This window comes from Pseudochaenichthys georgianus, chromosome 17 (assembly GCF_902827115.2).
Source record: "Pseudochaenichthys georgianus chromosome 17, fPseGeo1.2, whole genome shotgun sequence".
In the NCBI taxonomy this organism is placed as follows: Eukaryota; Metazoa; Chordata; class Actinopteri; order Perciformes; family Channichthyidae; genus Pseudochaenichthys; species Pseudochaenichthys georgianus.
The window spans coordinates 12,771,474-12,784,888 of record NC_047519.1 but is presented as its reverse complement, the minus strand read 5'-3'; the positions used below and the strand labels follow the sequence as shown (position 1 = coordinate 12,784,888).

The following is a 13,415-nucleotide window of genomic DNA, read 5'->3' as shown; positions in this document are numbered from 1 at the left end:
TCTGAATCATCAGCTTGTCAGTCACGGGAAGTGCCTGGTGAGCGCTCGGGACTCCTGGAGCTACAACTATTATAAACATGAATAATACATAGGAGATGGTTGATTATCAAAATGGGTTTTCAGAAATATCATTACTCGGCATTATTTTTTAAGTCTTATGAGCCATCTTCGCTTTCTTTCCCCTATCTACTCACTCTCCATCTCGAAATATGTATTTTAACCCAGTGATATCTTCATACCTGCCATAGAGCCTCCCCTACCATGCCTGCTATCGTCAACCTCCTTTTCAACGTGGTCTCCACCAACACCACAATCTCCTTCAGGAAGGTTCTACCCATGGTCAGCCTGGTCTCTCTTCTGGTGGGGTTTGGAGGTCACCTCCTGCTGTGGCTAGTGCTGGTGAGGAACCCCCGCACTCGATCCAAGCCCAGCTCTGTCCTGCTCCTTAACCTCAGCCTGGCAGACCTGGGTGCCCTGCTCACCCTGCCCTGCGTCCTGCTGGGTGCTAGTTTCCAGAACTGGGAGCTGGGTGGGGCGACCTGCGTCCTGTTGGGGTTCATGACTTCAGTGACGGTGGGGGTGGAGATCTTCAGCCTGGCTGCATTGTCGGTGCTTAGGTATCGTATTGTGGCCCCAGGGACAAGACCGCCTGCTAGCCTGACCCAAATGTGAGTGTGCATATACAACCCAGTCTCACGGCATTTCGTGTTATAGTCACAACATTTACTCTATTGATTCGTGTTCACCAACACGATTTTCCCCTTTTTTTCGTGTCACACAGAACGATTTTAAAAGCAATGTATTTCTATTGGTAGTATGTTTCGTGCCTGCAGCACGTCTTTTTGTCCGTTCAGGTCTTGGAAGACCGGAAGCTGTGGGGTTCATAAAAACATGTTCTTACTCAATATCAAGCCACAATTATTGTTTTTATTTGAAATCGTATAATGTCAGACTTTTTTTGTCGTCTGTGAGGAAAATAAATGGGGCTCAGAGCCTCAGAATAATGAAATCTGTATTTTTTGTAATCTTTTTTTCCTTCTAATTTGTTATTCTTTTCAAAATAACACACTGTTATTTACTCACCAATAACACACAATTATCCTTGTTTTTATTTATTTGTTTAATTCCATAATCTCTGGCTTTTTTGGCGTCCGTCAGGAACTGAATTTAAAATAAAAATAACCGGAAACAGACGTAGGCCTATAAGGGACATTTCGAGCATCATTGCGATACACAGCCACTGAACTGATTACCCAAGATCCTCAGCTATGGTTTAAACCTATGGTTTAAACTCACTTGAAGATTAATCACGGGGACAGTAGTCCTAAACGATAGCTGGGGTGTCTTCGGCCATCCTAAACTCAGAAATGTTTTTCGGATTTGATATGGCATGAACACCATATCCCTATATGCATTGTGGCTAAAACATCCAATCAGCTAGCTTAAACCACAGCTGAGGATCTTGGGTAATCAGTTCAGTGGGTGTGTATCGCAATGATGCTCGAAATGTCCCATATAGGCCTACGTCTGTTTCCGGTTATTTTTATTTTGAAATTCAGTTCCTGACGGACGCCAAAAAAGCCAGAGATTATGGAATTAAACAAATAAATAAAAACAAGGATAATTGTGTGTTATTGGTGAGTAAATAACAGTTTGTTATTTAACAATAATCGTGGCTTGATATAGAGAACCGCAGTGACGCGTCCTAAAACCCGGATGTAAACTCCTTCCGGTTCCTTCGTCAAAAACGCAATGCAATTTCTCCATAGGATTTTGGAAAATAGCTCGAAATAAGGTCTGTGGTTGACACACATTTAAGAGACGGATCACGTTTTGTTCAGCCGGATAATATCCACATGTCTATCCTACTTTTATCATTTTCGAAGCATACATCTAGTCGCAAGAAGCAAAATGTTATGCTATAAAGGAACTACAGCAGGGTCGCTGCTTCAACGTCACGCCAACTTAAGATCCATATTCAAACATACAGATTGTAAATGGTACAAGTTGAAGTGTTTGTTTGAACAGTTTGCAGGAGGCAGGGACTTGCTTTCAAGCAGAACAGGGCAAACAAACTTAGAGGAGTGTTTTACGTGTTCGGTGTAATGACGTAAAACGTCCTGGACAACTTCTGTAGTCCTATTCAGCCACTTGTTAACAACCATCGTTTTTCAGACATGTAAACTCTTCAAAAATCACCAGCGGGGTGACTGCTGATGTATTTAATGTCGTAGAACAAAACGTGATTTGTCTCTTCAATTTGTGTCAAACACAGACCTTATTTGGAGCTATTTTCCAAATGGAGAAATTGCATTGCTTTTTATCGAAGGAACCGGACGTGGTAAAAATGCTAACTTACTTCCGGGTTTTAGGACGCGGTTCTCAATTGAGTAAGAACATGTTTTTATGAACCCCACAGCTTCCGGTCTTCCAAGACCCGAACGGACAAAAAGACGTACTGCAGGCACGAAACATACTACCAATAGAAATACAGCACAACGTCACGTCCGTTAATTCCACAAGCACACACATGGATTAACATCGATTTATTACATTAATGTAGCCTTTGTTTCTGCTAAAAGAGGTGTCGACTAGCTGGAGCAACAAGACAATCAGCGAAATCGAGTGTGACTATTAAAAAATAAATCATTATTATATTAATATTGACAATAACAACCGACCGTCGGGGTAGCATTTGCTTGGCATTTCCGGGTATTTCTCCACTGGTTGGGCCATGTTAACAATACTGTGTAACTGTCACGTTTGACGAAATCGTGACATCTTCACGTCTCCCAGCATGGTAAATCGTCACATGTTCACGTCTTGCCGTGATACCGGGTTGCAATAAAGACGAGCTGTACATTAAACAGTTTCTTCATTGATCCTCTCTTCTAATCAGATGTCAGCATTACGGCATTTTGTGTTAGTCACAAAATGAATCTATTGATTTGTGTTAACCAACACGATTTCCCAATTTTTTTCGTGTCACACAGAACGATTTTAAAAGCAATGTAAATAATAACAAATTAGAAGGAAAAAAATATTTTTAAAAATACAGATTTCAGTATTCTGACCACAGTCTATGATTCTGACACAGAAAGATTTTTCTATTGGTAGTATAGTTCATGCCTGCACCAAATTAGAAGGAAAAAAAGATTTAAAAATACAGATTTCAGTATTCTGAGGCTCTGAGCCCCATTTATTTTCCTCGCGGACGGCAAAAAAAGTCCGACATTATACAATTTAAAATAAAAACAATAATTGTGGCTTGATATTGAGTAAGAAAATGTTTTTATGAACCACACAGCTTCTTTAACCCGACCGGACAAAAAGACGTGGTGCAGGCACGAAACATACTACCAATAGAAATACATTGCTTTTAAAATCGTTCTGTGACATGAAAAAATGGGAAAATCGTGTTGGTGAACACGAATCAATAGATGAAATGTATTTCGTGACTATTACACGAAATGCTGTGAGACTGGGTTGCTATACCAGAGTCTAATGTTCAACTATGAACAAGCGGCAATAAAGAAGAGGGTTGAATAAAAAGCAGAACCACAAGCATTCTGTTTCTGTTTCAACGCAGATCAACATTCTGACATATTTTTGGCTAATTCCATCAAATCAAACTGTCACTTTTCTCCTCATCAGGCTCATGTATACAAACTATTGCAGCATGTAAATTACCCTATTTAGCTAGTTACAGATGGGATTTTCTAATCTAAGACATGTCTGCTTTTCTATTCTCTAGGTTATGCACTGTTGTTATCATTTGGCTGGTTTCAGTAACCATGGCATTACCCAAGGTCACGTACATCAACTTCGATGTGGGTTGCACGTGGGAAGTGGGCCGACACGAGTGGCTGTCCTTCTTGGTTCCTGCTTTCCTGGTTTATTACGTGGCCCCTCTCCTCTGTATTGCCGTTAACTGCGGCCTCATCATCACTCACCTTCATCGCTGCAGGGGCACGCTGGCCGCTGGCCGACGCAACAAGAAAGCCACCGCTCTGCTGATCGCTTCGACGCTGGTTTTTGCAATAAGCTGGTTGCCATATTACGCACTTGAGTTTGTCAATGTCATGTCCCCTCATGTTAGCTCTGCAGCTTCTCCCATCAACCGGTTGGGACGTAAGATATCTTCAACTTCGGCATATCTGTCATCCACCCTGCCCAAGCCGACTGAGGAAACAGAGACAAGGGTGTCCTTGCTGTGGGAGGTGACGTCACTGACCGCCATTTTGTTGGTGTGTCTGGCTCCATGCTGGAACCCGCCACTTTACTTCCTGTTGTCCCGTCCGGCTGTGCGTCAGATCCGAGCCTTACTGCCTTCCTTCTTTCGTAGACACTTGGGAAAAAATCCTGTCCAGCGCTTGCGTATCGCTCCTGCTCCTCCCCCACGCCTGCCGCCTCCCCAGCCTCCTTCACCCTCACTTACTCACCAGACTCCATAGCCGCGGGGAAGTAGGGGTGATGGGCGTGCTGCAGCACCCCCTGTTGGCGAGTGGTTTACATTTGAAAAACTGAGTGACCACCTAAATAAAAATTATTAAACTACATAAAATAGTTATGATTTTACTTAAAATAAAATTAGCTGTCAGTAGCATATAATAGTCATAGTATATATTTGTATCAGTCAGGTGGCTTGAATTTATTTTCCAAATAAATAAAATCCGAGTCATCTACCGTCTAGGTCAGGGGCACTCAAATACAAATCTTAAAATTGTTTCAATAAGACAAAGGTCCGTTTATTACGATCATTTAAACCTTTAAAGAATTGCAACAAGATTATTAACAAGATTAACAAGATTATTAACACGAGGTTGCAAAAATAATCTGTATGCAGCCGTTTTCATAGTTATTGTGTCTGTGCTTGACCCCTCAGAGTCGCAGTGTAAGAGCTGCACAGTTGTGAATAAAGGCAGCTGCACCCTCTTTCATTCAACATTCCCATTATTGCTTTATAAATGTCTTGCCCCCTTGTGTGTCCACTGAGGTTCGTCAGGCCCAACACATCTTCAACAAACCCCCCCTTTGCTTCATCATAAAAACTCACAAACACCAGCAACTGAGCATTGTCAGTGGTGTCAGTGGACTCATCCACAGCTAAGGAAATGCACTGTGCATTTTTTATTCCATCACAAAGCTGATGAATCAAATCACCAGCCAGTATTTATGTTCTTCTGGTTGCTGTGGAATCTGAGAGGGGGATTTGCTTGATTTGACCTGTTATTTCCTCTTTTTGTTTGCCTTCAAACATGGTCTCCATCACTTCAGTCATGCATTCTTTTATACTTCAGTTATTATCCAGTGGAAAGTCCTTACCTACTAACCTAGTTAAATCAAAGTGGTTACTTTTTTTGGCTGGGCAGTGTAGTTTTACACACTGTCTTATTTGACTTTCTCAGGACTTAAAACAGTTCTTTGGGGGCAGACCCCCTCAAAGGAAAAAAATATATTTACACACGTAAGGTCATCATCTTAATAGTTGTGTATGCTCATCCGTGAGCAGAGCATCACGTTGACATGTCAACGTGATGCTCGAGGGCAATGGGATGTCCTTTCCTCCGGAGCGTCACGTGAAGCGACGTCCGTTTGTGATGACGCTGCACAGCTGTTCGTCTGGCAGCAGCCAGCTCTGTACCCGTTATTTCCACAAACACCCCCGCCTCTGTTAGTGCACATTTACTGACATAAACATTAGTATCATCTGTTGTAGATCCAAATACATGAAATAAAATAAGAAGTCATTCTCAAAAAAGATAAACGCCATTCTTAAAATGTATTTAAACGAACAATAGTTTGATTAATATTGATTATTAATAAAATTATTCAGAGAACAAAAACAGATATCTATCAAAACCCAGTTAGATTAACATTCATTGGATTGCACACTTTGTGTGTTTGTGTGGATATGTAGCACATTAACATTTTAAATAGCACTTAATGGGACGGGTGACGCAGTGGTCTGTGCATTCGATCATCAGATCAAGGGGGAGTGCTGGGGAACTCCAGTTCCCGCCCCCACTGCATCAGGCCGTTGTGTCCTTGGGCAAGACACTTCACCCGGATTTGCTCCTGTGGGTATTGTCCACAGTACATGTATAATACCAATGTGTACTTGTAAAAGCGCCTCGATGACCTCAAGGCGTGAAGATGGACGGTGTGGCGCAGTGCGCTGTGCAATGATCATCAGATCAAGGGGTGAAACCCGCCGCTGCTGCGTCTGTAAAGCCAGTGTGTCCTTGGGCAAGACACTTCACCTGAACTTGCTCCTGTGGGTATTGTCCACAGTATCTGACCATTGCATGTATGATATGTGTAATGTGTGTATATGTAAAGTGCTTTGAGTAATTGATAAAGCGCTAATAAATGTAAGGAATTATTATTATTAATGACTGACTGAATTGAAATGACAATAAATGAAAATATAAAACGAAAAAAGCGATCATGAAAATGTTTCCAATAAATGAATAACATGATTTTTGACCACTTTGTTGTTCAGATATATCACATATTTGTAACTAAATGATACATTAATTGAAACAAAACGTGGTATAAACTGAGGAGTGAGGTTCATGTATTTTCTTCACTCCGCTGGGGTATTGCTCTCATATCAAGAAGCATCAGATCAGTGCATGCACTGCCTCGTCCAATCAGTGAGCGATACACAGTAAGGGGGCGTGGTGAGTATCTGAGGATTTCATCAGAGGATGGTCTGGTGGTTCCTCGGTTATCGCTCCTCCATGATCGCTCCTCGCTCCTCGGTCCTCCGGCAGAAATAAGAGCCATGGGACGGTACTCAAGATGGCGCAGGCAAATCAACTTCCGGTGAGACCGAGGAGCGAGGAAATGAAAATAGTCGACCTGAGAAGCAGCCTCAGACAGGTTGAAAGAGACGACACACACATTTTTCCCACCGGAATTCCGCGAAGACCCGCCCTACTGTACCTCTGATTCGCAGACTGTTGGTGGGGGGGAAAAACGCTGACGGGATGCTGAATGTGATTGGACCAATGCGTGCCGTTGACAGACACACACAAGAGGCTTCTCAATTCTTAAATTTCCTCGGGGAGAGAGGAGGGGAAGCAGCAGACGTTTAAAGAAATGAGAACTCCTCTCCTCTGAGCGGTCATATTAAAGCGACGTCCGTTCATTATTACGTGGCAACAGCTGCATCAGCTGTCGAGTGTTTTGTCATATTTTATAATCTCTGTTAGATCAGCTGAACATTGTTCCCCCACATATTTACTTTGAATTCATTGAGAGTGCGGTATAATGAGACAATAACAGGCTACAGATGTGGACACAAACACACACAAATATATTTATATAAATATATGCAATTTAAAGTATGAGAGCACTCTCATAATAACGTAACACAATCAGAGACCTCTCTCTGGTCGCTGAAATGGGGAATTCAAATTACGGTCCAAAAGTTGTATTTGCAAGTATTAAAAGTAAGCAGAGGACACCAAACCAACTGAGACCCGTCTGTCCGCCGCATCTGCGCACTGTACAACACACACCTACACACTGTACCACACACACACACCTACACACTGTACCACACACACCTACAGCTCCTAAAACATAATCAGGCTACAGCCGTTGTGTATTTTATTATGTGAAGCACTAAATGGTTTTGGAAAAATATCGACTCTTTGTTTGTAGATATCTACTAAACTAAAGCAAATAAAGAGAGTAGGCCTGTTATACTGAGTGATATATATTTTACACACTGCTCTGCTTTCTGCAGGACCACACAGCTGTTCTCACTGTAAACATCGCGTTGCGATGAGAGCAGTTTCTAAAATAATATCCAGGGGATGCATGCAGAGCTGTCATTGGCTGAGATAAGTCCGGCCGTGCGTCACGCCTCCACCGTTCCCGGAAATGCATCCACGGAGGAGCCGTGGAGGAACCATCAGTGTATCCTCGGTTATAGCTCCTCCAGAGAGCCTCCTCGACGCTCGATCCTCGGTCCTCGGTGTGCATTTAGAGAAATGAGACGTCCTTCAAAATGGCGCGCTGAAATTCATTTCCGGGTCACTACCGGAGGACCGAGGAGTCGAGGAGTCGAGGAGGGGACATTTGAGTATTGAGAAGCCTCTTGTAGAGGCTTCTCAATACTCAAATTTCCCCTCTTGTAGAGGCTGTTCGGACCCCAGTTCCACGCCATGGTGGAGTCCATGAAGATGGCCGCGGAACAGGCGGACGGCATTCGCCAGCATGTACAGCTGGCTCCAGCCGGCTGAGCTGCCACAGCGGCACCAACGCCCGCAGCAGCCGCGGCGTCCACGCCGGCCACAGGAGGCCGCAAGCGGAGAGACGCCCACAGCAACCGCCTCTGCGTCAGACTCGCCCTTCGGCGGCTGCAGGGGCTCCGTCCCACGTCTCCGCTCCCCCGCCACCCCAGAGACAGGGTCTCCCGGCGGCGAGTCAAAGGGGAGTGAGGCTCCCCCGCTCCTGGTCTGCTCCGCGAGAGCCCTGAGCGTGTACACGCCTCATGATGACAGCCGGAGTGAAACGCAGCGTGTGGAGGCTTCCTCGCAGCCCTTTCGCCTCATGGTCAGCGGCGGCGAGGGCAATGGCGTGGCTCGTCACCATGACGACCATTACAGCACATCACAGAGAAGCCAGAACGGGAGAATGAGCAGTATTCCAGGCTGAGTGCCCCCAGCGGCAGCGCCCGCATCGCCCGCATCGCCCGCAGCGCCACGGCGCCAGGGCTCGCTGCAGAAGCCTGCCGGTTTTAACCTTGCTAATAACCTGCAGAGCTTGTGGCATTCCTCTGTCCGACTGCACACACCTCCATCCATCCCCTGAGCGTGTACGCGCCTCATGATGAGAGTCGGAGTGAGACGCAGCGTGTGGAGGCCCCCGCGCAGCCCTTTCGGTCCAAGCACACCTTGGGTTGCCTCACGGGCAGTGGCGGCAGGGGCTCTGGCGTGGCTCGTCACCATGACGACCAAAAACACATCTCGAGCATGTGCGCCCGCTCTCAGAGTTTTCTCAGAGTGGCAGCGTGTGGGTCTGATGGACAGATGGATGAGCAGGCTGATCAGCAGAGGATACGTCCTGCAGTTCGCCTCTCCCCCCCCACAGTTCAATGGGATACAGGAAACACTCCTGTCCTCCCAGAAGCTATGTCTTGCACTCCAATCCGAGCTGCGGGAACTCCTGTTGAAAGAGGATATTTCCAGGGTTCCTCAAAGGGAGGAAAATCAGGGGTTTTCACTCACATTATTTTTCTAATCCTGAAAAAGACTGGGGGAATGAGACATCCTCGATCTGTCAGTATTCCACATGCTGACGATCAAACAGGTGCTGGAATGTGTTCACCAGGACGACTGGTTCACTTCCACCTGAAGGATGCATACTTCCACGTACCCATCATCCCAAAACACAGGAAGTGCCTGCGTTTTCTCATTTCAGGGAATATCAGACCAGACAATCGTCTGCCGTTCGGATATTCCCAGGCTCCTCGCATTTTTGTGTAGAGAAGGCTGGAGCCACTACACAGAGGAGGGATGAGAGTGTGGTTTTCTCTGGACGACCTGCTATTTGCTGGCTCGTTCCAGGGAGGAAGTCGCTTTAGACCCTAGGCAGGAGACCCAAGGCAGGACCGCAGAGACAGGTTCAGCCACGACCCGAAGTCCACGACTTAATCCAGAACTCAGGATAGAGGATCAAAGACACAGGACTACAGCAAGAGGATCAGCCTCGACTCCGGATCCCGGTGTAGATATATATAGATACAAAACAAGAAAAAAGATGTGGCTGGGTTAATCAGAACAAGAGAATACACAGACACAGACAGAGAGGGAAAAGGTCATTCGGTAAAAGTTATTCTTGATAACCCTCTAGAAAGATCTCATGAACTTCCCCACTCAATCTATCAAGACCCGAGCAGTTATATTAGATGTAGATAAGAAACAGAGATAGAGAGCACAACAACCTATCTCTACTTTGTACGGAGTGCCTGGTGCAGAGAGCTGCTGTTCCCCCTCTATGATCGCTGGGCAAGGTGGGACCTTCGTCTCTACTTTCTCACAGCGGCTGGTATGTATTGTTCCCAGCCTTCACCCCGTCAGGGAAGATAGGCATGTTTTTCTATCTTCCAGGGACGGTGATGCACCATTACGCATGGCACAACAGGCAGGGGGTGTTATTGAGCAGGTGTGTCTGTGCTTCTAGTGCCGGGCAGACCCAGTGGGGCGCAGACTACATCATGCTTCGCCCTTAACCCAATAGCGATAGTTAATAACTCTACTTTACTCAGTGGAGGCTCGTCCATTGAGGAAAGGGAGGACCATCCTCCCTAAAATTTCAGAGAAAAATAAACTTTGAAGAGAATCATAAATACACCTCAATTTAAAAGACAAGTCTGTTAAAATACAGATAATAGCCCTGGCTTTGGGACTGAAATGGGGCTAGAGAGGACGAGCCTCCCTTTGGGCGGGTCTAGCCAGAGGCTCTGGATTGGGCGCCTATATCATCAGTGAACCAATCAGCGGATCTGACTGCGCATCAGAGTGTTGATGGGGAGAGTTATCAGCAATATCAGAGTTTTTTCTGACCCGGGGAACAGGGGCGCTGCGTCCTCTTACCAAAATCAATTCCTTGAATAAGGCTTTTATTATGTTCTGGCCCGCCATCTTGTGGCTCAGCAAAAAATTGGCCCTAGGCCAAACTTACTTGCCTACCCTTGGTCTATGAGTTTAACTTGGAGGCTACTATTAGCATCGTTAGCACCGATGTAGCTACCACTCGCTTACACGCTAACCCAAGCCTTAACATTCATTATGTAGCTGATTAAAATCATTAACACATAAATAAGTACTCGAATTTCACTTACCGCAAAACCGCATTCATGCGGTGTCTGTTTCAACCGCAGAGCGAGTCACAATAGTCCGATATATAAGCATGAAGGACAAACAAACACGGCCGGGGTCAAGTTGTGTTCCCTGGATGAACTGAGCAGGCAGAGTCCCTGTAGCTTCACGGAGCAGCTAGCAGAGAGACAAGAAGCTAGCAGCAGCAGTCACTTTACAGAGCTGTCACTCAATGTGACCACGCCCTAATTTATGCAAAAACGTTAAGACTTAATATAAATAAAAGAGTCGTGTTAGAAAACAATTCACTCACAGATCCATAATCATGAAGGTGGAATCTAACTATATTCATAATAATATGTATTGCATCCATGGGTAGAAACATGTTTTTTATGCTGTAAAGTTGGGCATTTTAACATGGGGGTCTATGGAAATTGCTCCTTTCTGCAGTCATCGTCTATCGGCCAATATATGAACTGCAGTGTGTGGCACTTCCCTATTGGCGTCCCGGCTCTTCCCCAGAGTTTGCCGCTTGGTTACAACATGAACATAAAACAACAGATAACAATAAAGGACATTGTATTTACAGGGCTACATGTACATACCTAGAGACATTGACAAGTACCAACAGTATATGTATATCTCGCCCTGTCAATAAGCCTATTGTAAACGCCCAAACCTCCCAGCTTCTACCTGGACATGTGGACATGCTCATATTCCTAAAAGATAACCTTGATGATGCTGAGTGAGTGAGTTAGTGAGTTAGGGTTGAGTTACTTGAAAAACTAAAGTGAAACTTGATTTATTCTATTGCAGGGTTTGATTATTATATTGTTGACACTTTAAAATACTACTATCCTACTAAAATGCTGTAAAAATCAGATGTATTATTTAATAAAGAAAAAAAATTCAAGTTAAAAAAAATTAAAAATAATAATTCACATGTTTTCTTTATTTTTCAATCTCGTGATAAATATCGTACCGTGGACTTTTTATCGCGATATTATCGTACCGTGAGTTTTTGGTATCGTTACATCCCTAATATCTATAATGGTTTATTAAGCCTAACAGTTAAAACAAACAATTGATGCGGCTCGTATCGCTGACGGCCGGTCCCGGCCCGGCACCGCCTTTTATTTATTTATTTGTAATGACCCGGGCGGCCCCCCTCCCTACTTTTGGCGGCCCCCTGAGCAAAATGACTTCCCGCGGCTATGCCAAACTCTGACACACGGATTGACTCAGTAAAGACAGTACACACATAACATATTATTCATATTTCCCCATCACAACGATCACATTGGTCAAAACCATGGAGTGTATACAAAGGATAAATCAAACCCCCGGCCCCTCCATGTATGCTGATGGAACTTTGGCCAAACTAAAAAGTCCACGTCAAATACATTTTTCCCCAAAGATGTTCCTAGTCATTTTGGGTAGCTCTTATCACACTCATATACAGTATGTCTAATATATCTAATGGGTTTTCTGATTAAATTGGTTTTTACTAGCTATTTGAAGAATATTGAGACTTCATGATTGACAGCTGCTATGAACTGAATTTGTCACGGAAGTTTGGGAATCATACTAGAAATGAGATTCAACTTTCTATACCCTAAGTGAAATGTTAATTTGCTTATAAATATATGCATGAGAGACATGATGGTTAGTTATTGTGTCTTTATAGCCAAACGGCTACCATGGTGCTAACGTTGCAGGTATGTAGCTAACTCTAATGCAGGAGTTCCCAAACTTTTCAGCCCGTGACCCCCAAAATAACAGTGCCAGAGACTGGCGACCCCTGTCAACGGGGGGGGGGGGCTAGTGATTTGTCAATGGGGGGGGGGGGGTTGCACTAATGGATGTCTATGCACACCTTATTATTAATAAAATGGATTAAAAAACAAATGTACATTTTTTTTATTAATTTTTTTTTATTTTAATTTTGTAATCATATCGCGACCCCCACTTTGGGAACCCCTGCTCTAATGAACTGTGGCCTTGCTCTTCCAGTGATTGGCTCTGGTGGGTGTGTGGGAAGGACATTGGTGCCGCCGCTGCTGTTTCCATTTGATGTCAAAATGTCCGCTTCTATATCCAGGATATGTTGCTTTGCGATCATAGCCATATTGTCTTTGCTTGTGCAACATTTTAGTAAAAGTATAAATAGGCTTCAGGCAACAGTGTGTAAGGTTCTTATGGCGTGTTTCCACTGCAGCGGGGAGCTCGCTTTAAGCGTGCCGAGCCGTGCGGGGCCCGTTTTTGGTTGCGTTTCCACTTGGCCTAGTACCGGCTAGCGGGTCCTAATTCACAGTTTTTCTGGCCCCATAAAATCGTGGTGCTAGGGCCAGGAACAACCAGACTGAGTCGGGCTGAGTATGCTAAACTAGAGAGAGAATCGCTGGCAAGGGGGCTACAACTACAACAAGATGAACATATTTGACGGTGATTGAATTGTAATACACGTTTCAAATGTATGCCGAAGTAACAACATACTGATACCGGTTAGTAAAAACCATGAATTAATGCTTTGACAAGTCTGCAGACAGATGGCAGGCGAAAAACCCTTTTAAAATG

General features: G+C 44.5%; 2 protein-coding genes across 2 annotated transcripts in view; one reads left to right on the top strand and one right to left on the bottom strand.

Moving 5' to 3' along the window:
* Positions 1–13,415, bottom strand: part of LOC117461967 (zona pellucida sperm-binding protein 3-like) — a 526,690-nt gene that overhangs the window by 422,371 nt on the left and 90,904 nt on the right. The gene's annotated exons all lie outside the window — the stretch shown is intronic.
* Positions 262–4,454, top strand: LOC139435655 (C-C chemokine receptor type 5). The gene is made up of 3 exons (XM_071206387.1): positions 262–668; positions 3,755–4,094; positions 4,137–4,454. The coding sequence occupies exons 1-3, from the start codon at positions 262–264 to the stop codon at positions 4,452–4,454; spliced, it is 1,065 nt and encodes a 354-aa protein (XP_071062488.1).